This window comes from Cantharellus anzutake, assembly GCF_015039405.1.
Source record: "Cantharellus anzutake strain C23 chromosome Unknown EI90scaffold_60, whole genome shotgun sequence".
NCBI lineage: Eukaryota > Fungi > Basidiomycota > Agaricomycetes > Cantharellales > Hydnaceae > Cantharellus > Cantharellus anzutake.
Genome location: NW_024067010.1, coordinates 102,672 through 126,566, shown reverse-complemented (window position 1 = coordinate 126,566; position 23,895 = coordinate 102,672). Strand labels below are relative to the sequence as shown.

General features: G+C 49.9%; 9 protein-coding genes across 9 annotated transcripts; 2 read left to right on the top strand and 7 right to left on the bottom strand.

Moving 5' to 3' along the window:
- Positions 1 to 40: 40 nt before the first annotated feature.
- EI90DRAFT_2976936 (P-loop containing nucleoside triphosphate hydrolase protein) lies at positions 41 to 3,019 on the bottom strand. The gene is made up of 17 exons (XM_039055897.1): positions 2,672 to 3,019; positions 2,494 to 2,619; positions 2,349 to 2,439; positions 1,963 to 2,296; positions 1,902 to 1,910; positions 1,779 to 1,849; positions 1,690 to 1,722; positions 1,601 to 1,639; positions 1,435 to 1,547; positions 1,317 to 1,377; positions 1,085 to 1,266; positions 801 to 1,029; positions 663 to 751; positions 562 to 611; positions 409 to 507; positions 242 to 355; positions 41 to 185 (listed from the first exon to the last, which is right to left on the bottom strand). Exons 1-17 carry the CDS (start codon positions 2,881 to 2,883, stop codon positions 136 to 138), a joined length of 1,902 nt encoding a protein of 633 aa, XP_038911630.1. The 5' UTR covers positions 2,884 to 3,019; the 3' UTR covers positions 41 to 135.
- A 3,079-nt stretch (positions 3,020 to 6,098) lies between these two features.
- EI90DRAFT_3146815 (uncharacterized protein) lies at positions 6,099 to 8,850 on the top strand (the record flags this gene model as incomplete). The annotated part of the gene is made up of 8 exons (XM_039065460.1): positions 6,099 to 6,405; positions 6,454 to 6,974; positions 7,033 to 7,249; positions 7,307 to 7,405; positions 7,457 to 7,651; positions 7,673 to 7,769; positions 7,850 to 8,648; positions 8,701 to 8,850. The coding sequence occupies 8 exons, from the start codon at positions 6,099 to 6,101 to the stop codon at positions 8,848 to 8,850; spliced, it is 2,385 nt and encodes a 794-aa protein (XP_038911629.1).
- A 52-nt stretch (positions 8,851 to 8,902) lies between these two features.
- On the bottom strand, positions 8,903 to 10,342 carry EI90DRAFT_3129735 (uncharacterized protein; the record flags this gene model as incomplete). The annotated part of the gene is made up of 4 exons (XM_039064237.1): positions 8,903 to 9,533; positions 9,598 to 10,169; positions 10,219 to 10,272; positions 10,328 to 10,342. 4 exons carry the CDS (start codon positions 10,340 to 10,342, stop codon positions 8,903 to 8,905), a joined length of 1,272 nt encoding a protein of 423 aa, XP_038911628.1.
- Positions 10,343 to 10,890: 548 nt separating this feature from the next.
- On the bottom strand, positions 10,891 to 11,646 carry EI90DRAFT_3075017 (uncharacterized protein). Its single transcript, XM_039061538.1, has 2 exons — positions 11,494 to 11,646; positions 10,891 to 11,421 (listed from the first exon to the last, which is right to left on the bottom strand). Exons 1-2 carry the CDS (start codon positions 11,563 to 11,565, stop codon positions 11,242 to 11,244), a joined length of 252 nt encoding a protein of 83 aa, XP_038911627.1. The 5' UTR covers positions 11,566 to 11,646; the 3' UTR covers positions 10,891 to 11,241.
- Positions 11,647 to 12,679: 1,033 nt separating this feature from the next.
- EI90DRAFT_3075014 (uncharacterized protein) lies at positions 12,680 to 14,705 on the bottom strand. The gene is made up of 7 exons (XM_039061537.1): positions 14,014 to 14,705; positions 13,836 to 13,950; positions 13,665 to 13,755; positions 13,495 to 13,597; positions 13,311 to 13,439; positions 13,115 to 13,218; positions 12,680 to 13,041 (listed from the first exon to the last, which is right to left on the bottom strand). The coding sequence occupies exons 1-7, from the start codon at positions 14,213 to 14,215 to the stop codon at positions 13,024 to 13,026; spliced, it is 762 nt and encodes a 253-aa protein (XP_038911626.1). The 5' UTR covers positions 14,216 to 14,705; the 3' UTR covers positions 12,680 to 13,023.
- Positions 14,706 to 17,580: 2,875 nt separating this feature from the next.
- On the top strand, positions 17,581 to 19,102 carry EI90DRAFT_3157285 (uncharacterized protein; the record flags this gene model as incomplete). The annotated part of the gene is made up of 3 exons (XM_039066102.1): positions 17,581 to 17,691; positions 17,746 to 18,024; positions 18,080 to 19,102. The coding sequence occupies 3 exons, from the start codon at positions 17,581 to 17,583 to the stop codon at positions 18,794 to 18,796; spliced, it is 1,107 nt and encodes a 368-aa protein (XP_038911625.1). The 3' UTR covers positions 18,797 to 19,102.
- EI90DRAFT_2321059 (uncharacterized protein) lies at positions 19,058 to 20,708 on the bottom strand. The gene is made up of 4 exons (XM_039052877.1): positions 20,647 to 20,708; positions 20,240 to 20,592; positions 19,781 to 20,186; positions 19,058 to 19,708 (listed from the first exon to the last, which is right to left on the bottom strand). The coding sequence occupies exons 2-4, from the start codon at positions 20,449 to 20,451 to the stop codon at positions 19,319 to 19,321; spliced, it is 1,008 nt and encodes a 335-aa protein (XP_038911624.1). The 5' UTR covers positions 20,452 to 20,592; positions 20,647 to 20,708; the 3' UTR covers positions 19,058 to 19,318.
- A 360-nt stretch (positions 20,709 to 21,068) lies between these two features.
- EI90DRAFT_3075005 (uncharacterized protein) lies at positions 21,069 to 21,994 on the bottom strand. The gene is made up of 3 exons (XM_039061536.1): positions 21,504 to 21,994; positions 21,149 to 21,446; positions 21,069 to 21,102 (listed from the first exon to the last, which is right to left on the bottom strand). The coding sequence occupies exons 1-2, from the start codon at positions 21,726 to 21,728 to the stop codon at positions 21,264 to 21,266; spliced, it is 408 nt and encodes a 135-aa protein (XP_038911623.1). The 5' UTR covers positions 21,729 to 21,994; the 3' UTR covers positions 21,069 to 21,102; positions 21,149 to 21,263.
- On the bottom strand, positions 21,417 to 23,762 carry EI90DRAFT_2321650 (uncharacterized protein). The gene is made up of 8 exons (XM_039052878.1): positions 23,473 to 23,762; positions 23,367 to 23,413; positions 22,735 to 23,292; positions 22,561 to 22,653; positions 22,402 to 22,497; positions 22,242 to 22,281; positions 21,504 to 22,192; positions 21,417 to 21,446 (listed from the first exon to the last, which is right to left on the bottom strand). The coding sequence occupies exons 3-7, from the start codon at positions 23,290 to 23,292 to the stop codon at positions 21,774 to 21,776; spliced, it is 1,206 nt and encodes a 401-aa protein (XP_038911622.1). The 5' UTR covers positions 23,367 to 23,413; positions 23,473 to 23,762; the 3' UTR covers positions 21,417 to 21,446; positions 21,504 to 21,773.
- Between the last annotated feature and the right edge of the window lie 133 nt (positions 23,763 to 23,895).

Here is a 23,895-nt window from a genome sequence, read left to right as displayed (position 1 = left end):
TCGAAACTGTACAGAACCTATCAACTTGAAGGATCTGACTGGATGACTGGTCCATGTATGTATTAATGACGTATCTATGTAGTTCGTCTTACACGGAAAATAGACTCAAAGTTCGTCATCATAACTGGTTGAGGTTCACACCAACGAGCCTTTCTTTGTCTGGAGCTTCTCGATAATCTTCATACCTAAAGGATGAAGCATCGTCAGAGATGTCTACCCGCAGAGGTAACAATAGACAAACTTTGTTTGACCAGTCCAGCCTTGTACTCTTTGATGTCGATGCCTTCACGTGTTAGACTGCGTATTGTCTTATCCTTGACCTCCCAAAGGTCTTCGGCCACTTGAGATATCAAACCTGGAGTAGATTGCCATCAGATACGAGTCCTCGGGAACCAGAGACATGCGTACGGAAGTCGTGTGACACAATAACTACACCTCCCGAGAACTCTTTGATTGCTTTTGCCAGGGCATCGATGGATCCCATGTCCAAGTGGTTGGTTGGCTCATCTAAGAAGCACTCGGTCAGTACGTTGAATGCTATGTTCTTCAGCAGAACTGTACCCAGAAGAAGGATGTGCGGATGCTCCATGGCGAGCTGCGCAAACACCACGCTGGGTGAAATATCAATATCATCCGGTCAGCGTAAAGCATGAGGATCTTACCGGTTTCTCAACCCATCTGAAAGCTGCTTGATGGGACATGTCTGATGTGCGCCACTCAAACCGAAGCGCCCAACCTGTTGCCGCCATGCCTGCGTTTTGTGAGAAAAAAGTTTGAATAGGCGGAAGAATGCAACCTACCATCACGTCCTTCTCCGGGTATTTCTCCTTGTAAAGCGCTGTGAAGTATTCGAGTGCGCTTTTGTCGTAAGGCAGCTGGTCGGCGGAGTGCTGTGAATACTTGGCCAATTTAAGGTTGACGTGCTTTGAGATGGACCCCCTCGTTGGCTGAAGCGCACTGGTAATAAGATGTAGGAGGGTAGATTTGCCTGTCCCATTGTTTCCCAGAATGGCGATACGGGAGTCCATACTACGTGAAAATGGATCAGCAATTGTTGTAGGGGTCGTTTGGGAGTGGAACTTACTCTATACCAAATGAAATATTCTCGTACAGGAAATCTTCCTCCTTGCCTGAGTATGAGAACGCGACGTCATTGAAGGCAATTATGGGAGGCGGCAGTTTAGCAACGTCCTCGAAGTCGAATCGCAACGACTTCGGAACCTCGACTTTCTCGACAAGACCAGCTGCCTCCATTTTATCAATAATCTAGAGTGCGCTGGAAGTCAGCCCAGCCTGGACGATGGGAGATTTCCCACCTTTTGCTTGCTTTTTGCTTGCTTCACTAAATTTGCGTAAGTACCAGCACTTGCGATGAATCTGAAAAATTATCAGCTGGAGCGAAGCCTCAGTGGTACAGCGCGACCGCAAAACTACCTCTTTATGTGCGCAATTTCCTCTTGCTGCTTGTGGTATGCCTTCATCTGGTTCGTTTCATTCTCCGCCTTGGTTCTCACGTAGACGCTGTAATTCCCTGTATAGTATGTCATCTAGGGAGTGCATGAGGCTGATGAATCGTGAGTGTAGCGTCCATGATTGGCACCTTTTTTTTCGGTGTCAACTCCATGATATTGGTGCAAACCTAGTTATGAGATCAGGATGGGGACACCAACGTAAGGAGCATCAACTGACGTTGTCCATAAAATCTTGCGAATGTGAGGTTATCTGCAAAAAGGATTTATGGCTGGCCTCGCAGCTGGAAGAGACTACCGAAAACTTACAACCAAGATATGATTGTAGGTGGATAGGTATGCTTCCAGCCAGACAACTGCACCTAGATCCAAGTGGTTGGCTGTCCAAGGCTGTCAGTAGCACGAATACATTCCGATCTGCGTCTCACCCACTTGGTTCGTCTGTGGAGTTGAAGTCAACGGTTGCGATAGAAATCAGAAATATTCAACGGACCTAGCAGGAGCAAGTGGGGTTTGACAAAAAGTGCGCGGGCCAAAGCTACCCTCATGCGCCAACCACCAGACATGTCTTTGGTTGGCTTGGCCATCATCTGTTGTGAAAACCCTAACCCGTGAAGGATGCTGGCTGCCTTAGCCTCAAAGGTGTTCGGATCCAGATCATCCAATTCCTCATATTTGGCCTCAAGCATAGCTTCATCCACATCATCGGCAACGCTTAATTCTTCTATTTGTTTCTCGATGAGGGCTACCTTAGCCTTTGCAGAAGCTATGATGTAGTCCACAGCATTGACATCCGACGGTGCAGCCTCTGCTGACACGAGGTGGATCTGGGAATTGGAGATATGAGGAGGGATTCTGTGAGCGCAGAAGGGTACAAACATCGATATGTTCTGGTATTTCTATGTCACGTTCGTTCAACGAATGAAGAAAGGTAGATTTCCCAGATCCATTTTCCCCGAGTAATCCGTATCTGGAAGAACAGTGATGAGGAGTAGTACGTACGTGCAGATGCTCGCTGGATTACCTTTGGCCATAGTTAAGAGAAATCTCAGCACCCTCGAACAACAGGCGCCCGTGAAAGGATAGGGTGTAACTGCTAATTTTAATGTCTCGTCCCTTAGGATCGGAAATTAGGATACCGGCAGCACTCCTTCAGGGCAGATCGATTATTGTTACAACCCTTAAAACAAGACATAACTAACCGATTCGTCGCGATGGCTAATTTTTGCATCGTGATTCTCACGTCTTCTTGGCTCGCATTAGCAGATAAGCTGGTAATCGGAGTGCTCGCAGGACTTTCCCCCGCCTCTGAGCCAGCAGGCGTCGAGCCAGTCGTGGTACTCCCTTTGGCTTTTAGGTTGGCCTTGGCGGCCTTTTCAGCCATTCGCTTTTGCTTAGAAGCTGACGGCGGCATAGTGAACTAAGATAATAGGACGGGGGATCGAGATGCCTATAGTTGTATAATATAATGTCAAGGCTCGCACAACAGAGGAAGTACGTGGTAGATCGCTGTGGGCGAGCAAAATCCAGAAATCGAATTTGAATTGAAGCCTCGAGATAAACACATTACAATTCACAGTGTGGCAGGCACCGCTCGCTATCCTACCAATGGCACGACACCGAAGCTGCCCCAGATGCAAATGACCCAACCACTTCCAGGAGTGAACAGCATTGGCGCCCATCACCCCCGACTCAATGTCCGCGGACTATACCTCTTTCATCATGGGACACCCTGGAGTGTCTCGAATACATCTCTACCTAACTGAGTATATCCATTACTTGATCACACATCAGGGGGCCCGCCTCTACAGCCCCCTTTTATCCTGTCCGCTGCTTGGCAGAAAGGGAACTCTGAATCATCCGACACAAGTCGACCAAGACGTAATGAAGCTTTCATTTAGAATGTTTCAGCGACAGAGAACGACTGCCTGCGTACGACTCACCAGGGGAATATGGTTTGGGTTTCATTCGGACGAAGAAGGACGAGTTTTCTCAGATCGGACTTATCTGTTATTTTTACTTTATTTGCATGTATTTTTCTCGAGACCCCTGCCCTTGGCGCTCCTGAAGCTCTGCAGGTTAAATATCCAGAATAAAACAAACAAACAAAACGACTACCTGCGAGATTCTCTTGTGTCCCCCAATGCATCTGGTCCCGAAACCGCGCAGTCTGTGATGAATTAAGACACACGCTGCCCACTGTCTATTAACCTATTAATGCCATTGAAAAACGTGCCGCAATCCATGTCTACCGAAGTCGCCGCAGTGGGCTCAAGAATCAAAGCAGTTATGAGTAAACATATTACATTCATGCTCATCCAGGAAAGCTATTTGAGCCACTCCGTGAGTGTGCTTCTTCCAACCGTCCACGGCTCTAAATTCGTCCCTCCTGCTTCAACAGTCGGCGTAAGAAACACTCCAAGAAGGGAGAAATAGCTAACCTTATAATGCGAGTCAATTTCTAAAATGACCATCCGGACTTGAAAACTAGAGAACGGTTAAATGGGCGAACAGCACAGTTTGTTGCGTGGAAAGACAGCTATTTAAATGTCTTGGGCGTGAATATTACGGGCCTGAGACATGATAATATTTCTCCTTGGATCTTGCGGAAGATTTAAGAGGGCTGACACTTGGAACTGTCTCCTTACGCTTAGATCACTCTGCACCCCTCTTGGGACACCATCCAGCAATGACGAGTACACACACTGCAAACCACATACCCGCCAGGCCTAGACCGACATCCGCGAGACCAAGATTTCAGCTGGTCGCAGGCATGGATACAAGAGCTTATGCTGCAGTATGCAGACACCTGGCACGCATTGAAGCGGGACCAACGGAGCCAGGGCCGGGACCCCCTTCTTGGAGGGAGTGAACGGCCTGTCCAACGCAGTCCTTAGCGCGATCGAGGTACATGCGCCATTTGCGGAGGTTTTGTGATAGGGCCCGCTCCGTGTCATTGATCCTACCACGTCCACGGCCGCCTCGGCGAATATGGGGCGCGCCACGGTGGGTTGGGGGCTAGTCGATCCAGACTGAAAGGCAAGGAAGTGGGAGGCGCTAGAGGACGTTTGAATCGGTTTCCAGCGCTAATCACCGCTCCTGAACTCAATATCGCCTGTGCCTCGAGGAAAGGAGAGTGCAGGGCGTGGCTTTCAATTGCGTTTAGGATTACGTTGGACAGGCCGTTGACTTCGACCCGGGGCTGCCAGAAGCGAGGTCCCGTTGTGGGTTCGGTATTTCCTGATTCGATCAAAGCTAGGTGGCGACATGCTGCCGCGTAGTCTTTTAGCCTCCATTTCAAGTACGATTTTGAACCTAGGCCCTATCGCACCCGGGGCCCCTCCTGGGCGGTGTAATCGTGTGCGCGTACACCGGTAGTTGGGATTATCTAGATATAATTAGTGGTGAACGGGTCCTAGGGATATCGTCGCGAGAGTTAGGCCTTTTATGCCTTTAGCGATGTCTGATATCGGTATATTATCTTGTCGCAGGTTGCTTACCCCTAAGATGTCTAAAGCGCTGTCTTTCCGCGCAATAAGCTCCACCGTTCCCAGCTCGTAGAGCTATTCGACCACTGCACAAAGCATGTTGCATTCTTGCCTTGCCCGCCGTGTTTTATGACGCGTCGTACAAGTATGTCTTCTGAAGGACCGAGTCCTACGCAATCGTTCACGTTCCAACTGGGGAATAGGATATCGTCATCAGGGATCTGAGGCCTTAGCAGTTTCCGGCGAGATACCGAGTGGATACCTTGTCTTTTGGGTTCGTCTGACAATTCGATCCAGCTCAGAACTCGCGTTCGGTAAAGCCTCTGACTATTCGCAATGCCCGAATAAATTTTGGAGACGACTTTCGCGACTTATTCTTATTTTCACCTTGATTAAGATTGTCCGTTGAGAGATATACTGGGTCTCCGACTTGAAATAGAACTTTTTCTTCGATGTTTATTGGCCATCCATGTCTGATTTGTTCTTGAATCGATTAGCGCAATCGTGTGTGTCAAGTGTAATCGATCCCATCTTTCAGTGCTGGGTATGGCGATTCTTATTGCGACTCAAATGGATTATTTAATTTATTTCAGCTCGATATTATTATAGGGCACGTTTCCATCCCGTGTTGGGAGATTGGATCAGAGAGAAGATCAGAAGTTGAATGAAACACGAGAGGAAATTCCGGAGAAACCGCTTGATGTTGGCAGAAGTGTGTCCGGAGTTCGGGTCTAGGCCGAGCGACCCAGTCCTGATGCAGGCGTACATGCCAGCAAAACATCCTTGTTATGAGACCGAACTGTGCCAGCACGACCAACAACCAGTTCCCACGGCCTCGGGAGTTGCCGGAGGCTGCCAATCAATTCAGTTGTCAATTCAATCCAAGACCCTCGCGTCACGCGTTACCGGTTGTTGGTCGTGCTAGTACAGTATGCTCTCCAGAGGAAGAAACCCTGAGCTGAACCAGATACGAGGCTGAAGAAGACCAGAACCCAGCTATTCATGAATCCATGTGTCGCATGGACTAGGGCGATGGCGGGAATCTGCTTGCGAAAATGAACTTCGATCGAACGACAAGCGTCACGTCACATCTGATCGTGGCGACTACGATTAAGGCAATTGCGAAGCTGAAGACTCGGATATGTCTGGATTTGACCAACTAGCTAATCGCCTGAAGCAAAAATTGCACCTTGGTGGTGACTCTTCGTTTGGTAGTAGTGGTTCCCCTAGTCACGTAGGCTCTGCATCCTGGGGCGAACAACCACAACACTCCCCATACTACCAGGGATATCCAAGCTATGGTGCCAGCGCCCCGCCTCAAAACTATACGGGACATCAGACACCGATACCCCAGAACGATTATCAGCGGTTCGATACTACTTGGCAGGGGTCTCCACCCTTCGCTGGCGCATCACGCCCATATGACGCCCTCGAGGCGAACCACCCCAGTACCTCCAGTATACCCCCTGCAATACCCCCTAGGCCCGTTTCCGCAGTACCTCCCCCTATTCCTCCACGGCCCGTATCACAGCAGCAACGTAGCAAGGAAGCAGGTGCTGTAATTCCTTCACCTCCGGCGGGACGACCAGCTGCGGGAGCAATATACGCTCCAGGAACTTACCCTACACCTGAACTCCCTTTGTACCCACTTGGTCGCCACGTAATCCTTCATTCCCAGTCTGAATCTGACTTCACCGACAAGACAATTCGAGACGCACTATCCGACACCTCATCTCCACTTACAGTCTATCTTCCCAGACGTTCAAGGTGGCTCGTCCATTCAACGATCCAATTGTCCGATTTCCAGGAGCTCGCCACAGAAGGATACCCAACAGATGAGAAAGAAATGGCGATCATTGATGCTCAAGAGGATTGCGATGGCCATGTTCTGCACGCTTTTTCTAAGAGTGGCATTAGGATAAGGAACCTCGTAATAGAGGGGAACAAGGAAAAGTACGGTTGGAATGAAAAGGGTGCTGTGATGGTGCAGCTTGGGGGCGCACCAGCGAGAAACCAGGTATGACACGTGTCTGTTGCGTTAGTCCAGGAACTAGATGAAATTTGGGGATGCGAAGGTTCTTGATAGATGCATACTCAGGAACACGCGACATTGGTCTACTGTACAAGCGTTCGAAGGGGCTACCAACATAAGGATTACTAATAATATTATAGGCCCGGCGGGAGTTGGCTGCGATGAGGCTGAGTTCAGATGGGCGGATGGCATCAGCTACGCTTGCGAAGATGGGCTGGTCGCAGGGAATCTGGTGAGAGATACCACAGATGGCGCTATAGGCAGGTTACCCTACTAGCTACCCATTTAGCCGACTGATGATACTGTCAATCATGCAGTTCTATTCAGTGCTCCTGGGTCTTTGGTTACATCTAATACGATCGTAACAGAGAAACGCCTTGGCCTGGGTGCAATCAACATGGTTGACTTCAATCCACGTAAGCCATCAGTCTTATCGAGACCACAACTATCCCTAATGATATTTTTAGACGAGGGAAAATATCTCTACACTCGAGTAGATCACAACACAATCGTTACAGCGGGGAACTACTTGGAGATTGGAATAGGACAAGGACCTTCAGTTTGGGGTGCACAATCCAAACGCCAAATCATTCGTGGTGCTTATGTGACAAATAACCTCATCACTCGTGATCTGCGCCACATCGATGGGCCCGTTTGGGAAGGTCCGGATTCATCTTCGAAAGAGCGTCTTGGAACTGGGAACATTGGGTACGGGTTTCCAGTTGGATCAGATGTTGCAAATTGGGTTTGCATTGGCAATGTGTCGGAACCATCAGTGCAGTATTCTGGGGACATATCGCCAACGCTTGATCCACCACCCGGCTACCTAAACGCCCCCCTGGACCCTTCATTCATGATAGATGGGGAAACGCTGAAGGCGATGAGGCGGATATCAGCAGTTTGGTGCTACAGAATGAATTTAAAGAGGGAAAAGTCTGGGGACTGATAGCCATCAAGCCCGGCGAATCTAAAGCGATGGTATTTCATGGAGGAAATGACCTCAGAGCCAGGCTCGGTGATAACATCGACCTATCTGGGGGGATACGAATACTTTTCAGACAGGAGGATGCCGAACTTTGTGTTATAAGTCTCTCCGAAGGAGGCCGAGTGCTGTGGCAGGCTGGGGTATCGGGGAATATCAATCCCCATCGACCAGATTATCGCAATGCGACGCTCACGTTCAGTGAAGGCGGGAAGCTCGCGATTGTTAACTCGGAAAACCAGAACAACATCTGGTTCGACTTTACGCCGCACATACCCAGAGAGCGGAAGCAAGACCATGAGCAGAGCAAACGACCTCCAAGTCGGCCCCGACTAGTCTTTTCCTCTTCCAAGCCACATGTTCGGATCACTTCTCCATCGCCTGAAAATTTCCTTCTTTATGCATCCTCGTACTCGTACCCGCACCAGTATGGTTTCCCCTTCGGTTCGTATACAGCCCGCTCGATACCATCATCACCGCGAAATCCAGGCGGTGGAGCGTTTGTCTACACGATGTCACCGGAACGTCGTTTCGTGATAATATACACTCAAAAAGCGTTTCATGAGCTCCATTGGCCATTAGACCCTGGCGCTTTTCGAATAGTGCATGACTTTGGGGGTGAGACAAGTCAAGATGACCGGAAATGTACTCTTTTCTTCCAAGGGGACGGAAATTTGGTGAGTCGGAGGGTTCCAAGGGGAAAGGATTGTTAATGTATAATTTTTACAGGTTCTCTCCACTGGAGAAGGCCAAGCTACTTGGGCAAGTGGTACATGTGGGGATCGAGAGGCAGTCGAGTTGCGTTTTGGAGATGGATCACCACAAGAGCCTTATGTGGAACTAATCGGGAGAAACGGACAGAGGGTTTGGAGTACATGATAATGGGGATTAAAAATCCGTTCAAAATAGGATCAGAAGAGAAAGCCGACATTCATGAATCGCTATTTCGGCCCCAAGTTGCGAAATACGCCTCTGGGTCATTGAAGGCCTGTTCCCACTGATCTTCACTTAGTAATGGCTTCCCGTTATGCATCCACCTTGCTGTTCGAGAATATATCGAGGCTTGTCTGGACCAAATGTCGAAAACATCCTTGTCACCAAGGAGCACAGATGCAAAAGCCGCCCGTTCGACAACTTGGTAAATAGGGCTCGATGGGATCAGTGCGTGTAGACCCTCTTCCTCGATAAGGCGAAAGATGGCGTCCGCGACATACACCACCCGCCGCAGAATTGATGGCGTGGTACTCGGATGAGTTAGGGCCACATTAGGATAGGGAATGATGTCATCCTTAAACTCATTTTTTTGCGATGGGACTTCCAAATGATCCATAAAATTGGATATCCGCATACGGCGTCGATCGCTGCTTGCAATGTCTGATGACACACACGCGGGGCACTCGCACTCGAAATCATAACTTTCAAGCAACAATGCCTTGCGAGCACTCTGAGAGAGGCAAGGATCGATGTAGGTTATGGTGATTTCTTCGGCATCCTCGATGGGGCTGGTGGCAATCAAGGAGGCACTGAAAGTTTTTGGATTAAAGTCATACATAGCATTTGGACTGCAACTGAAGTCGGTGCTTCATTCAGACTAAATAACTACCAGCAGATTCGCAAATTACGCACCTGTGATTGCACCTCGCTATGGATGGGAAAATACCCGCGTAGTCCTCTTTTCCGTTTTCGGTTGCAACGGGAAGCCTTGCATTAAGAGCGTTGGTGCTAATGAGCCCGATCTTTGACCATGTCTCGGGATTCACCAACAACGTCTCGCGACTGGCGAAAGCATTCCGAAGTGACTCTATTTTTTCCCGCTGGTTTGAGCTTAGGAGGGGCCAAACTTCATGTACAGGGTGAGGATCTACCCCGTATGAGGCTTTCAGATTCTGAGGCAACACAAGTACGGGCCGCTCAGATAAGATGAGGTCACCCGGGGAGATGCGAGTAGTTGCTATCATACCGATACCTTTGCCGGGAATGGACGTAAAGGAGAAGCAAGAGTTCTCTGGCGGAGCAGCTAGCCCTGCTCCAGGAGAGGGGTTCTCCAGCATTGTTAACAGTCGGGTCAAAGCTCGCATCGATAGCACAGCAGTTATTTCATTATCATCTTGGGATGTCGGCAAGATCTTGATGACGGGGAAGTGGGGAAGTGAAGCAAGTTTAGGCTGTGATTGAACGAGTAGGGAAGATAAAGCACGCTGAGAGATTATTAGTTAGATAAACAAAAATAAGTACAGTGAGACCTACAGATTGGGGTCTCTTCACTCCCCTTACGGCTCTCTGGACGAATCTTGCCAAGGACTAAGAAATACCAATGAGTCAAGTCATGTGTATTAATGAGAATGGGTGATCTAACCAGTTGAGAGGCCATCCTAAGCGCAATGGACCTGAAGGTGGGGGCGAACGGGAGAATGCCACATTTGAACTTCCAGGCCCATGGCCATAAACATTGCCGGATTCAATTCAAATGGCCATCATATATTTCAGCTGATATGCAACCTAAGTTACAGTTCAAAACTATGGTACGCTTCCGCCCCTAAGGCGAGCTTTGAATAACTCTACGCCCTGTGTACGAGTCTGAAGTTTTCCAACATGAGGGGCTCGGAAGTGAAGACATGCAGTGCATGCAGATAAACCACTTCTTGCCTTTTCAACTGCTCTCCAGGGCCGTATCGCACGCGGGGTGAGATAAACCGCGGGGGCCACCAAATCAGATCATCCGGTGAATCATCGGCCTATGCCGAGGAGCCAATGATAACACTCTATCTGGACTGGTCCCTTTTTTGGCCACGTGCTGCGAGTTTGAGCGGATCTTCCGTCGCCGATATGTACTCGTCTACGTGATGGCCATCCACTAGTTTGCCCTCCACAATGTTATGGGTCTGGGCGAGTTTATAGATCCGCCTGACGGATTACGTACACATCACTGTGGGGTTGCAACGATCAATCGGCTACTCGAATCTCATTATGTACATAAGTCTTAGTGTGATCATAAGATTGGGCGACCAGCTACATGCAGCCTCGAAAATGGAAACATGCCCGAGATGCAACAAGAAAAGTGGCTTACTGCGTCGACTGACACCGAGGTTATTGCTTCAGGAAGAACGCAGTGCCATTAATTGACCAATTCGCGTAGGCATCTTCCTATCACTGGCGCCTAACCAGAACATTCCTATACAAGAAAAAAGGAAGTTCCTAGATGAGCTATTACATTTACGAAGCAAATCCAACGCTGTGGCGCCCTGCCTTCGAGTACGGCTTCAGCGGGTATCATAGGGCACTTGGGATTTCTCCATTACCAGTACCAATACAAAGACCAGAACACGAGTGTTCCAGGACAACAAGGCATGATAGGAGGAGCTGGGGAAGGTGGAGGGTAGACAAAGAAATAAGTGCAGAGTGAACAACGAGATGAGACAACCGATCAGTAGAAGAACGAGAGCGCGGTAACTAGGCGAAACCAGGGGGAACATGTTGGTAGCGTGCGTAAGTTACAAGCCTTGCTGCGCCAGGGAAACTCACCAGTTCACACCAAAGCGAGAGCGAGCAGGTGGGAGACGAGAGCAGAACTCCCCCTGCAGAAGCTACCGCCATGCTGGAGGCAAGTTAGGACCCTCGTCCTCAACACTGCAGCATGGCAGAACGAGATGGACCGCTCCGAGTTGCAGGTGAGCGGCGATTCCCGTGAATAGGAGGAATTTATATTATTATATAGTCGGTGATCGATATGAAATAATAATCGAACGATGACCTGAAACTTAAAGCGCTATCTATATATAGCGGCGGAATTCAAGGTCCTTGTCGTCCCACGACTCGGTTACACTTGCACAAAGACAAGTTCGTTCGGCTCTCAAGTCGCCCGGAACACTCAATCTGGCAGCCAGTGGAGTTTTTTGTGAGGGGGGTTACGCCGTTATGTAGGCTAGACACCGGCACAACCATTAGAATTTGATTCCACGTATTGTCCAGGTATCGATTGTCCCCTTCTCTGCTCTGCCCGTTTTTATTGAACTGTCCAGCTGTCCAAATTGCATGTCCACCTTCCACGCTCGGCATCAACATACTGTCTCTTTGTCAGCTCACGGAGGTCACCAACTAGCTGCAGTTTATCCGGTATCAAACACCTCGAATTTGGCTGGCATCTCAGTGCATACTTTCTGATTTCAGACTGAATTTCAAGGCGCCCCTTATCATCTTGCGTCAAACTCTGCCACGAGTTGGATTCTGCTCATCAGACACCTTTGGGCTATTGCTCTCGATTCCAAAGTACTGCTGTAGAGCTCGCCGTTCATCCGACATCATACATCTCGTGTTTGGTGCCGTCGCTCGCGGTTTACACTGGGAACTTAGTCATCATTGGTCAACCACCACCGGGGCTCTAACCATCATTGGGGAGTCTGGTTTCTCCTTGGGGTTCGCCGTTTGATGGTTATCTAACGTCATAGGCCTCCGGGTCAGCCTTGGCGCTGCAAACTCATGGGTGCCATACGGACATCCTTATATAAGGCAAGCGAGATACTCTCTAACCCTGATACCTACGCACATACCCTTTGTCATCGCCATCAACCGCTAGTCTCCCGGAAGACTCGACGAGCTATCTGCTTTCATTTCATTGACGTCACTAGAGAACTGGCTGCTTTGAGCGGATGGTTTGACAACCTCCGCTCCACTGATGGGGATCTGAGCCTGTCATATCACCGGACCAATGATGTGCCAGAGGAGCTGCATTCGACTCAGAAGGGAAGCAACAACCTGCTGACTCGACGAAGCATAGCATTTTCTGATGTCTAGCTTAAAAGTAACTAGATTAATTCTGCGTAAGATAACGGGAATGAATGAACATAGGGGTAGTTCTTGAGCACGATACGGCGAAAAACATTGCGATGGTTTCCCGTGCGTTAGTATAAAAGGACACGCTTCTTGAAGTTAACAATTCATTGAATCATAATGAAAATAGCAGAGTCATCCAAACTAGATTGAATGCCTGGATACCAAGATAAGTAAAGAGCCCAGCAAGTGAGGGAAGTCAGGTCTTGTCATTACAGGTCGTCATCAAGCTAAAGAGAGTGTCTGCAAGACGCGAGTAAAAATCAGCAAAACAGGCGCGTACACAACGAGACGCCGATCCTGACGGCTTACGCACCACAATTTGTGACCCAGGATGAGCGCTGGTAACGCCCGTCGGATTGGCCGTGAGGTAAATCGCCTGTCCAGTTGCATCCCACAAGATTGAGATCGCTGGCGTGCCTACACGGGATTGTCCCAAGTAAGCGAGTGTGGATAGAGGGCTTGACCCCCCAAGGACGCGAATCCCCGAATGGAACAAAGAAGACACTCACTGCTATCATGATTTACCCACTTGGGTGCAATATTCTGAGATGAGGCGTCATAATCCCAGATCGCCGTCTCGTATTCGTCTCCAGCAATGGAAACTCCACCGCCAGATTGAGGGGTACTATTGGGAGAAGCTGCGTTCGGATGGAATTAGATCGGGTTAGGCTGGTGGATTGCTCCCGGATTTACTTTGCACAGAATCTCCCAAAGTAGCAAAATTCTGATTTGTCGTACGGAGTGGGGAACCCGGCGAGACAAGACCAGCCAAATAGGGATGAGAACTCGGAGCATTCTGGAAAGTTGCATTTAAAAAACAAACTTAATGGTGATGTAGAAGAAAGAAAGAAAAATTAACCCACAGTGTCCTTAAAGCTCACGCTCTGAGTGATACCACTTTGAAATAACGTGGCCGTAAACGTATCGGCGCTTGATGCCTTGCCTACGATATAGCTATTGATCAATCCCAGAAGAGACAAAAAAGCGCCAACTCAGATGCGATACAACTTGGAGAAAGCAGACGAAACGCTCACCGGTCCTGAGCACTGGTCAATGTGAGGTACCCAAGGGCCCCACCACCCGACGCGCCAGTTACTTTAATTCTGCCGCTCCAAGTCGTTGTGCCGCTGCCCTGTGCCCTTTTGGCCGCTGGGAATCAAACCATATTGGAGTCATATTTTCGTACGTTTGTGAATGTGACGGCAGACGTACCGTCAGTTCGTGAGGCCCTAATATTCCTCCTCCAAGCTGGTGGTAAAGGAGGCAGGCCGTTCGCGAATCGCTTCGCGTTCGTTTCTCCGTGCACAGGGTCCCGAAGCTGAGGTGCAAGGCGGCGTAACTCCCGCCTGTGGGCGGGGAAGGCGAACACGGAAGCAGTGAAGAGGAGAAGGAAGAAAAGAGCGCGCCTGAACATGTTGGACAACCCCACTGTAACTTTCCCAGAAAAGAAAACAGAACAAAGGAGGCAAGCTTGTTCCGCTGGTCGTGAGCGCCGCAGAGGGGGAGGGTACCAGTGAATGACCAAGGGAAGGCTTTTAAATGAGGAATCCGGGCTCATCCTGCCGTGAACAGAAGAAAAAGAGAATGGAATGATCTTGGTGGAAAAATGTCACATATTATCAAATAGTACAGCGAAATCGTCTAATTCGGTCGCAGGCACATTCTCACCCCTTGCTCATGCAACATAACGTATTCGGGACCTTGGGCCTGGCCCCCATGGCTATTATCCAGACAGACATGGCCCGCATGGAGGACATGGGTATGTCCATACCCTCTGGCATTGTGACATGGCCCTTCGCGGCGAGAATTTGCGGCGAGATTGTATAGTCACTGCCGCCTTGGGATTCGTCCAGCAATCCTTACACGCAGTGAGCCCTATGCAAATGTCAAAACTGCAATTGAATATGGAAACATCAAGCCGAGCTGCCTATTTAGGTTACTCCCCCAATTTCACATCCGGCAATACATTTCACAATGCTGGGGTCACGTTTTCAGTGTCCCTCGTTCCAGTTTTTGTTTTTATTTGGTTTTTATGTCCTGAGAACATGAGACTCACATCGTGTCCCTCCTTTCAATTTCACACGTCCTGCCCGATTTCACTAACTCCTCATACACTCCCCACTTTGTCCAACGTTTGCCCCGATATGTACTGGATTCCAACACGTCCAGCTACATGTCTCCTGCTTTCTCTGTCTGTCTTGGTAGCCACTCGTCTCACTGCTCTACGATCGACACTCCCCAGGTTACATCAGTCATCTATCTATTGGTTTATTGATGAGGCACCGTTTTCCTTTCGCCCCTTGATCATCCGTTCCCCTGTCGCTCGTTCATCCATCAACCTTTCAGGCACCGATTGTCACAATACCTTCTAGGACACTGAATGGATAAAATGGAATGGATGGCTGCGCCCCTTACGTCCTGGCCTGTATTGATACTGTAACGGATAAATCGACTTCTCGAATCTAAGTGTTAAAACCGCCCGCGTGGTTACGGGAGAGCAACCGAGCGAGCACACGAATGTGTCCCCGGCGTCCTGTGGCCAGTTACAGCCGAGAAAACGGATGTGCTGGAATACCGTTTTGGAAGTAGGGACTGAAGCATGCCCCAAACGCAACAGGCTGCTGCACTCTGAATGCCTTAACGCAACGTGGACCCCGATCAGGGGCCGACAACGAAAACTAATGCACAGCTTGCAAGAACGCACATTCACAGGTCCAAGTCTGGTAAGTGTCGAAATGAGTCGGACACTTGCGCATAAACGCCAATTGTGGACAGATCTCTGAGCGCGAGGATTGGGGTCCTTAAAATTATTGATTGAGCATACTTCCTCCCCGTGGCGCCGTTTCCTCCTATACCATGACTCGTATCTTACACGGCTGGTCTGGCGTGGTGACATAATGCTGGTTCCAGGTGGCCCTTTGACGCCCGAGTTCAGCTCGATAAGATTATGGCACCGGAAAAAATGCAGCTCGATTGGTTGGCCGGTTAGCGTGGGCAGTAGGTTGGGTACACGGGGGACTGAACTGTCTGGGAGTCGGAATCATCGGGTTTGACTTCGGTTCTGTGACTACTAGTAGTTCCGATGGATCTAGAACCCGTCCTAGCCAGCCTTCATGGGGTTTGTACTATATACGTATTGCTCATCTACAACTCATCCTATTTAAATAGGTAATGTCGCATATATCGGAGAGAACGAACCTAAGTCAAGGTCAAGTAGGTGGACACTATTCAAGGAAGCATTAATGCCGATCCTGGATGGACGACCGAGTGAGCTGGAAGCTGACATACATATTTCCAGATTTGTTTGGACATGTAATAATGGCTGTTCCAGTGACTCGCGTCCGCAGCACTTCACTTGTCATTATTTCCACGTTGTGGAATGGCCAACGAACAAAATATAGTCCCCAAACACGCTAAGCGCTGTGATGTCCTGACTTTCGTTCATTTCTTCCTGTGGGACGTCGTCCACTAGTACTGATTGTCCACGCGGCCAGACTCCCGTCCTCGCCACGGGAATCACCATCGTTTGGAAGCCATCAGGGTGGAGGCTTCTTACCGCCAAGAGCATGGCGTCACTCATGGCAGAGGCCGGATTCCACAGGGGGCATTCACGGTAGTTGTACCGGAGCCCCCTAGCTTGAGATGTTAGTATTATTGTTGATGAATGTACTCTTGCAGGACAGCATCTTCGGCAGCTTCTGAAGAAGGTAGCGAGGCGAGCCTCTTGCGTTCAGCCGCAAGATCCAGTGGCTCAAAGGTTTGATTCCTCTGCTCCCAATATATTCCGACTCCCATCAATTTCGGAGACCAGTTCTGCGTGGGAGGTTTCGCATCACTGGACACGCAGTAACGCGTAGTGCACCTGGATGGAGAGTGTGCATCTAGCCAACAAATACTCAGCGACGTTCGACCACACAAGACCTTTGTCAAATAAGAGACGTCCCCAAGTATAGACCTGAGTGACAGGGACCTGATGACAGTTATTTCCATGGACAGAATTTCAGCAGATGAAGCGCTAATCCGCCCAGCCCACGACAGCATCTATCGGCTGACTGCGTTCGTCTCCACCCCTGACATCGCTCGCGCCATTAAAATCACTAGCCAACTGAAGGCTAGCACTCTTTAGGTCGCATTGTGGACCCGAACGTCCCCCTGGCTCGGGGGCTTCCAGGTGCGTCGGGAGTGCTCAGCAGTGTTCCCACTTGAGTCAGAACCACCGACCAAACAGAGAGCGGGGTTGGTTACAAGCTCGGACAGTTAGCGAGGCCAATGCCATGCGCCTCAACCTTTCTAAACCTTCGGTGTAATGGTGTTCGGCCATTTGTTCTTGCGCCTGGTAATCGGTGAACTGTGTCCATAGTTATTTGTCTTTTTTTTTGTCGCCAGTCAGCATAAAGGTGTCGATGGTTCGTCGCACTGGGTGCAAATTCTTCTATTTGCCCTCGGGATCTGTCCAAATTGACTAACATGCAAGTTGGTGGGTGCTTCATGTCGTCATTTTCCCCTAGTTCGTCCGCTTTCCCACGCCTCTCTTTCTTTTCTTGTATTTCGTGTAGCCCTGCATCTCTTGCTCGCTGTTTAACAACCCAAAAGAATAGGAGCGCTGGTTTCTACTTTCTTTGTAACAACGTACGGAGTCAAAACGATTGCGATGCAGGTTCTTGGCAGTCAAAAGAGCAACGGAGCCGTGGGAAACTGCACGTGGACTATATCAACTCCGGATGCGCTTCCTCGATACCGCGATCCAAGTTGCCGTAGTCACCACCTTCCCACTTTGTAATGTCACCCCCAGTAGCCGCTGTTGTCGTTGTCTCAGTCGTAGCCACCGTGGTGGTTGCCTACGCTGTTAAAGAGGCGAGCGGTTTATTTCTCCGAGGCATTTTGCTTCATGTAACGGTTATTCGTATATAGGCTTGGGAGCCTCATATCAAACCGGAGATACAGAGGGTTTCGGTAAAGGCTAAGGGTTGGTGGCACGCGCGCAAGCGCGCTTCTGGGACTGCTCCTGTAGAAGTGGCTGCGGTGCCGCCCCCTAGGCGCCATGCCTTATCAGACACATCCAACGCACACACTTTAGGTGATAGAGAGAATCATGCCACCTCTTCGGCTCTGGAGCGTCTAATTGACAGTGTCTTGGACTCTAATCAAGTCCGGGAGCGGAAGAACAGACGAAATGACGATGCATCCACCTCGACAGGTGTTGAAATGATGGAGCTCGACAAGGTGAGATGGAAGGAACCGCTGCACACCGCGTCGTTATCTTAACCCTTTCCTTTAGTCAAATTTGCCCATCCCTCAAATCCCACTGACGCCCTTGTCATCCGCAGGAAACGCAGTCACTGCGTTGGTACAGCAGCCACCATCGATCCTGCCGAACCCGTTTGCTGATCCGAACCCCGAATCAACCAAGGCACCTGACTCCGTCCTGCATGGTTCTACTCCCACACCTCCGATTGGTGAACTGAGTAATGACCTTCTCTCCTTCCCTTCTCCAGGGGTAAGCAGACAATTTACAGACACATCGCCATCAACAAACGCCCGTCATCCAACCCTGTCACACGCATCCTCTCCCCATCCTCAGGTCTTCGCTCTTTCTCCTAACATGGACTTATCCTCACCTCCTCCTTACAACTACCTCGGCCCCTCGTTCAATATGCACAATGGCGCTCTGGGTGTATTCGAGAGCTCACCAAATGCATGGTCAGAAGCGTCAGTCTCTGCATTTTCATGGACGGATGGTGAAGTTGCGCCATCCGAATCAGGGGAGTCGCATTTGGCATTTTCCATCGGCAGTGGGAGCTTTGACGACTTGGGGATCGAAGATATCCGGAATGCCCACACCCATATGAATGAGAACGTATCGGAAGCCTCCAGCCCATCTCATCACTCCGTTAGTGACCTTGAGCCTAGGGGTGGAGGACCTCTCAGCATATCAGATTGGGAAAGCGTGGGTTCACCCTCTGCTTCAGAAGATGGCCGTGCGAAATTGAGATGATCTTGACATGTTGGCTTTGTGTTTTACTCCATTTGCCAGATATATGCTTTTGGTTTTCCCCGGTTCAGCTTCCGCATATTGTTTTCGGGTTTTGGCTGAAAACGTCTAGTGTCTACACACACAGTTCACCCATTTATGTACAGTTCCCTCACATCAGTCTTTTTTTGCCCATGTGTACATAACTCTGTCATCTTTACCGTACTTGTCAGAACACTACATTTTCGTTAACACGCATCAACCATGTACTTTGATTCTCTTGTGAATATCAAATACAAATGACGCCCTACCAGCATGCTGTCATTATACACGCTGAATCGGGGGAAAGAAATTACAGTCAGGACGTTAGTGAATTAAAGGAATTGTGGATGGTGGGAGAAAAGGACGACTGTGGATAAGTGCGGTAAAAGTGGTTGCATCGGAATATACTGGGTGTAGAGCGGTGGGTTGTTCGAGTCCTATGGCACGGGGAACGGAGTTCATCATCACTGCGTATTATTTCGTCATAGTGCAGTCGCTTGCATCCTAGGGCTTAACGCGTACCGATCTTGTTCGCTCCCGTGTGATCGGTCCCTCGCCTCGTGGAGGTGGAGGCAAGTCTCTCACACGATCTGGCTCGTTAATGATCACATTGCCTTCCCTGCTTGTTTTTCGTTTCGCCGTGGGCAGTGGATCTATGGCAGGCCATCCCTTAGATATTCTGCTCGCCATGCGTGAAATGTCATGTTGTCCTGCTTCCAGATCCTCCTGGCGCACTGCACTTAGAAGACATTCAAAGTGGTCATCCATGGGGTTGGATATTTGGGCATCAACGCCCATGGACTCGAGACGCTTGATGACATTTGTTGATTTGAGGTCACGATGGAATTGGGCGGGGACTCGAAGAGTGACCTGTAGAAAACGCTTCATGCGATCCTGAAAACAGCAGAATAAGCGGGGCATCACCGGAAAATCACGGTGGGCACAACTCACCTCAAGCTCGCTTACCATCAAGGGAAGTTGAGCTTGAGAACCCCTAAGCTTCGTGAACTGCACTTCGGACCCGTCGCCTGGTCTCGGACTAGGCATGTTCTTGATCGGTTGTTGGTCCCAAGTTGGTCGCTTGGAGTCAGGGAATGCGATTTGAACCCCAAATCTCTTCTCAAGAACCGCAATGGATGGCATCAGTGTGCCGTCTGGATTCTTGTCGTCGTACCTTCTGAAGATGTGAGAGTTTCGTAATGCATGCACACGCCACGTGGGAACGCGAATTGCCCATATTTCGCGCATACGATTCTGCATGAATTCCTCGACCTCTCGAGTGAGGCCTTCCCTCAACGGACTTGACATAGATGGATGACACCACAGATCGACGATCATTTCTCCAGTACCCCCATTTTCACCTGGGTTCGTTCTGCCGACCGTGTCAGTCGAAACCGACTCCCGAATCCAAAGATGCTCACTCACATTGTGAACATTTGCCGAGCTTCCTCCTCATCTTCTGGCCCACCACACTGAGAGATGATACGAGGCAAGGAGATCATCAGAACCCTCCGGAGATCTTTGCTCGTTGGAACAATATAATGGGTGTGTTTTTCATCGTCTATCTGACGCGCATACGATAAAATGCTCCGGCGCGCTGATGACAGTGCGCTTTTATGGCCGGTGAGGGAAATCATGTTATTGTTCACGTCCACTGAAATCTTAGTATTCGTTTCCTTCTGAAGTCGTTGGCAAATGGCCCAAAGATGAATGCGATGTGCAGCCCGTGGGGAAACGGAGAAGTATTCTGCACCGTTGTTCTGATGCTCGCGGAACACCTTCAGGTAACAAATTTAGGTCGGCAGAGGGAGAACATAATGGTTTATACTTGCCCGATATAACTCTTGTGTCGCGTCCGAAACATCAGTTCGGGAAGAACCCTGAACTACGAAGCGGTTAGGCTCCTGGTCGATTACGACTCTGTATTTATTCTCCAATGCATCCTGACGCCATTTCGACGGGAGCCATGGATCCTCGAAAGAAAACCCTCGTGGAGGCGCTATCGCTTCCCGAAATTGGTATCTGGCGCGTCTCTGGATGTCATGTCAGCACCATAATGTTAACAAAGCCCAGGAATGACACTCCACCTCATCTCTGGCAGCAGGTGAAGACGCTCGACGGCGATATGAATCGTGCTTCGAAAACATGAATTTTTCATTGCGCGCAGATGTGGATGCACGCACGTTGACTACTTCCTTCTCAATCTTGTGCCCCCCCTCGAATTTGACGCTTAAACCAGGAATCCTCGTTTCTCCTGGTGGACGTTCGCTTGACCGTAGTGAAGATTTCTGTAGGGAGTTTAGATGTAGACAGGTATATCATTGAGAAACGTACCCTCCGTCGTCGTGCCGGAGACGTGCCCAGAGTATCCGTCCGTCCCCGTGGTCCCACTGAGGACCCATTAGAGGACAGGGCTACAGACGATCTCCCCGATCGATCCTGCAGAACGTCACTGCTTCACAAGCGTATCTGGTGCACTGAGCCAACGTACCGTCGAAGGTGAGCGGCTTCCCCCCGAGCCTCTTTCGCTCCCAACACTTTTTCGAACGGATTTCCAGATTGAGCTGACAGAAGAAGCATTGCTGTTCCGCCAACCTTCCGGATCGCCTGGTATTTCTACCTGTGGGTCAGTCTAGAAGTGATAGGCTCATACCAGTCATGTTCTTAATCAGAATAAAACAGACGCTACCTTCGATCGTCGGTGTCCCCGGACTAAAGCAGACGACTGTGGTTGTGACGTCGATAAAGTTGGGAAGGGCACCGGTGGATTCGCACTCTGCGACATGACAGGTACCGAAGGGGCGCCACTGGTTGGTTGCAAGGTTGGATTGCGTCGCAAACCCCCATTAATCGGTGGTATTATAGGTGCTGACGGCAGAACAGGCGCTGAGGCTGCACCCCAGCCAGCTGACATGGCGCCCCGCTCCTCGGGCTAAATGGAGAATAGGCGCGCAGGGAGTCATAAGGGAGGAGCCGATATGAAAACCGAATGGAAATAACCGATGAGGTCAACGCAGCGCCATATAATGATTGATGACACAGGGGTGGCTGTACATACTGGCGTGTTATTCAGTTGATCCTCAGGCCATAAGCGCGGATCCTCAATTTTTCCAGAAGGTGGAGGCGGCATAATGGGTCGCGGTCGTCTGCCACGATCTTCTTGAGGTGACTCACGCTCCCATTCACCTTGACCGGCAGGAATGTCAGCAGGAACGCGGCCTCTATCACGTGTGGGTCGAATGTGAGCTGGCGCACTTGGGACACCAATGGGTCGAGAGTGTTGAATGGCAGGCGAACGAGACGATAGTTGGGGGGAGTTATTAGGGTCCTGCATAGGGAGAGGTTGATCGGGCCCATTACGTGTTTGGCGACCTGGAACTGGCACGAATGTCAAGTTTATCATCATATCCTCCACGCAACCACTTACTTTCGCTTGGCGCCTGGTTATTGAGGATGGGGACGTTCTCCTGAGAAAGGCGAGACTGGAAGATAAGGAAGATTAACGAGACATACTTGTCAAAGCCCGGGATCCTGCGACGTACATTAGATCGAGAACGAGAATGATCCGCACGAAATGGCACAGTAACTTGATATTTCGAAGAGATGCCGGCACCTTCTTCGGGTGTCCAGCCCCTCAAAACCGCTAAATCTTGCCCTTCAACGGGAATATCACCAAAGTAAACCTGGAAATAGTGAAATATGTTAGTAGGCTGTTATGACGCGTAAGTGGCTTTAATTTAATCTACATCTGGACGGGTGGAAAGAGTCCTAGTTCGTGAACGAGACCGCTGGGAAGCGTCAGTGGAGACGGAGCTAGCACGTGATCGTGGCGGAGGTAACTGAAACAAGCGAATCAACAAAGTCAGAAGGGAAGGATGTGAATACTGAAGAGCAAGCTTGGGTCATTCCCAAACACATACCGGGGCTCCGCGATTGTATTCAAGCAAGTTGATGTACTTGGTGATTCGTATATCCGCATTCTTGTTGGGGCCCCACAGAGGATAATCAAGGAAGTGATGCTCAAGTGTATTCACGGCAATAATCCCACAGGACCATCCGTCAGTTTGAGATGCGTGATCGAGGTCGTTTCCTCTTCGGAGCTGGGCACCCGGTGGTAACGCATTGCACCTCGCCAGCCACAATTCGAGGGCAGGTTGAAGCAGTAGGGGCGGTTGGGCGTCCAAGGAATCCCCGAAGCGGTATTCCCCTGTCGACACGCTGAGAACACAGGCAGTCCAATGAGTCCCCTGATCGCCTGGCAAGGGTTTCGCGTCGTTGACGATGAATCCAACGTCGAGATTTCCGGATTTAACTGTTAGCCATGTTTCGGATAGGCATGGATAGTGCATCTCATCAAAAAAACCGTCATTCTCGTATAAGTGCACCAGTTCCCTCCAGAACCGCAGCGGTACAACGAGCCCTGGAGGCACTGGCCTTGACTTCATGTTTAGGGAAGTCAGTCTAACTAAGAGATCCATCTGGAGACGCGATTTGTTGAAGTAGCGAGACATGAGAACGAGATGAATGAGATCCAGACAAAGGCGAGACTTACCAAGTCATCTTCAATCCACTGATTCGATAATATAGGTAACAATCGATCTGGTTGAGGTAAATGTGCGGTGGGATCGTCGGCTTTAAGATCTGAATCTAATTCTGACCAGTTGAACTTTTTCCAGCCCTCGTACAGCCGAGGGATAAGAGGGGCGGAGCGTGGAGTCTGATTCGCGTCCAGCCACTTCCTCACTTGGTCGTACTGATCACGAATTTCGAGCATTCGGTATATCTCTGACCAAAATGTTCCAGACCAAAGTGGCCATCTACGACGATCATCATAAGGGGAAAGGATAGACCGGCCACCATCCCGAAGAGCGCGATTCAACCGCTCTCGAATCTTCCTTGTGAATGAAGGCGGTGGTATAGGTTGCCTGAGTAGATCTTGGGCCCGTTCAGATGGTCCGCGAGCAGAAAACATAGGCTCAGCGTTTGGGGGGAGATCGGCACGAGGGGGGAGTTCAGCTTGGAGAAGCATTTCGATTGGGAGGGATGGATCGGGTATGTGCTGTTTCCTGAAGACAGGAGGA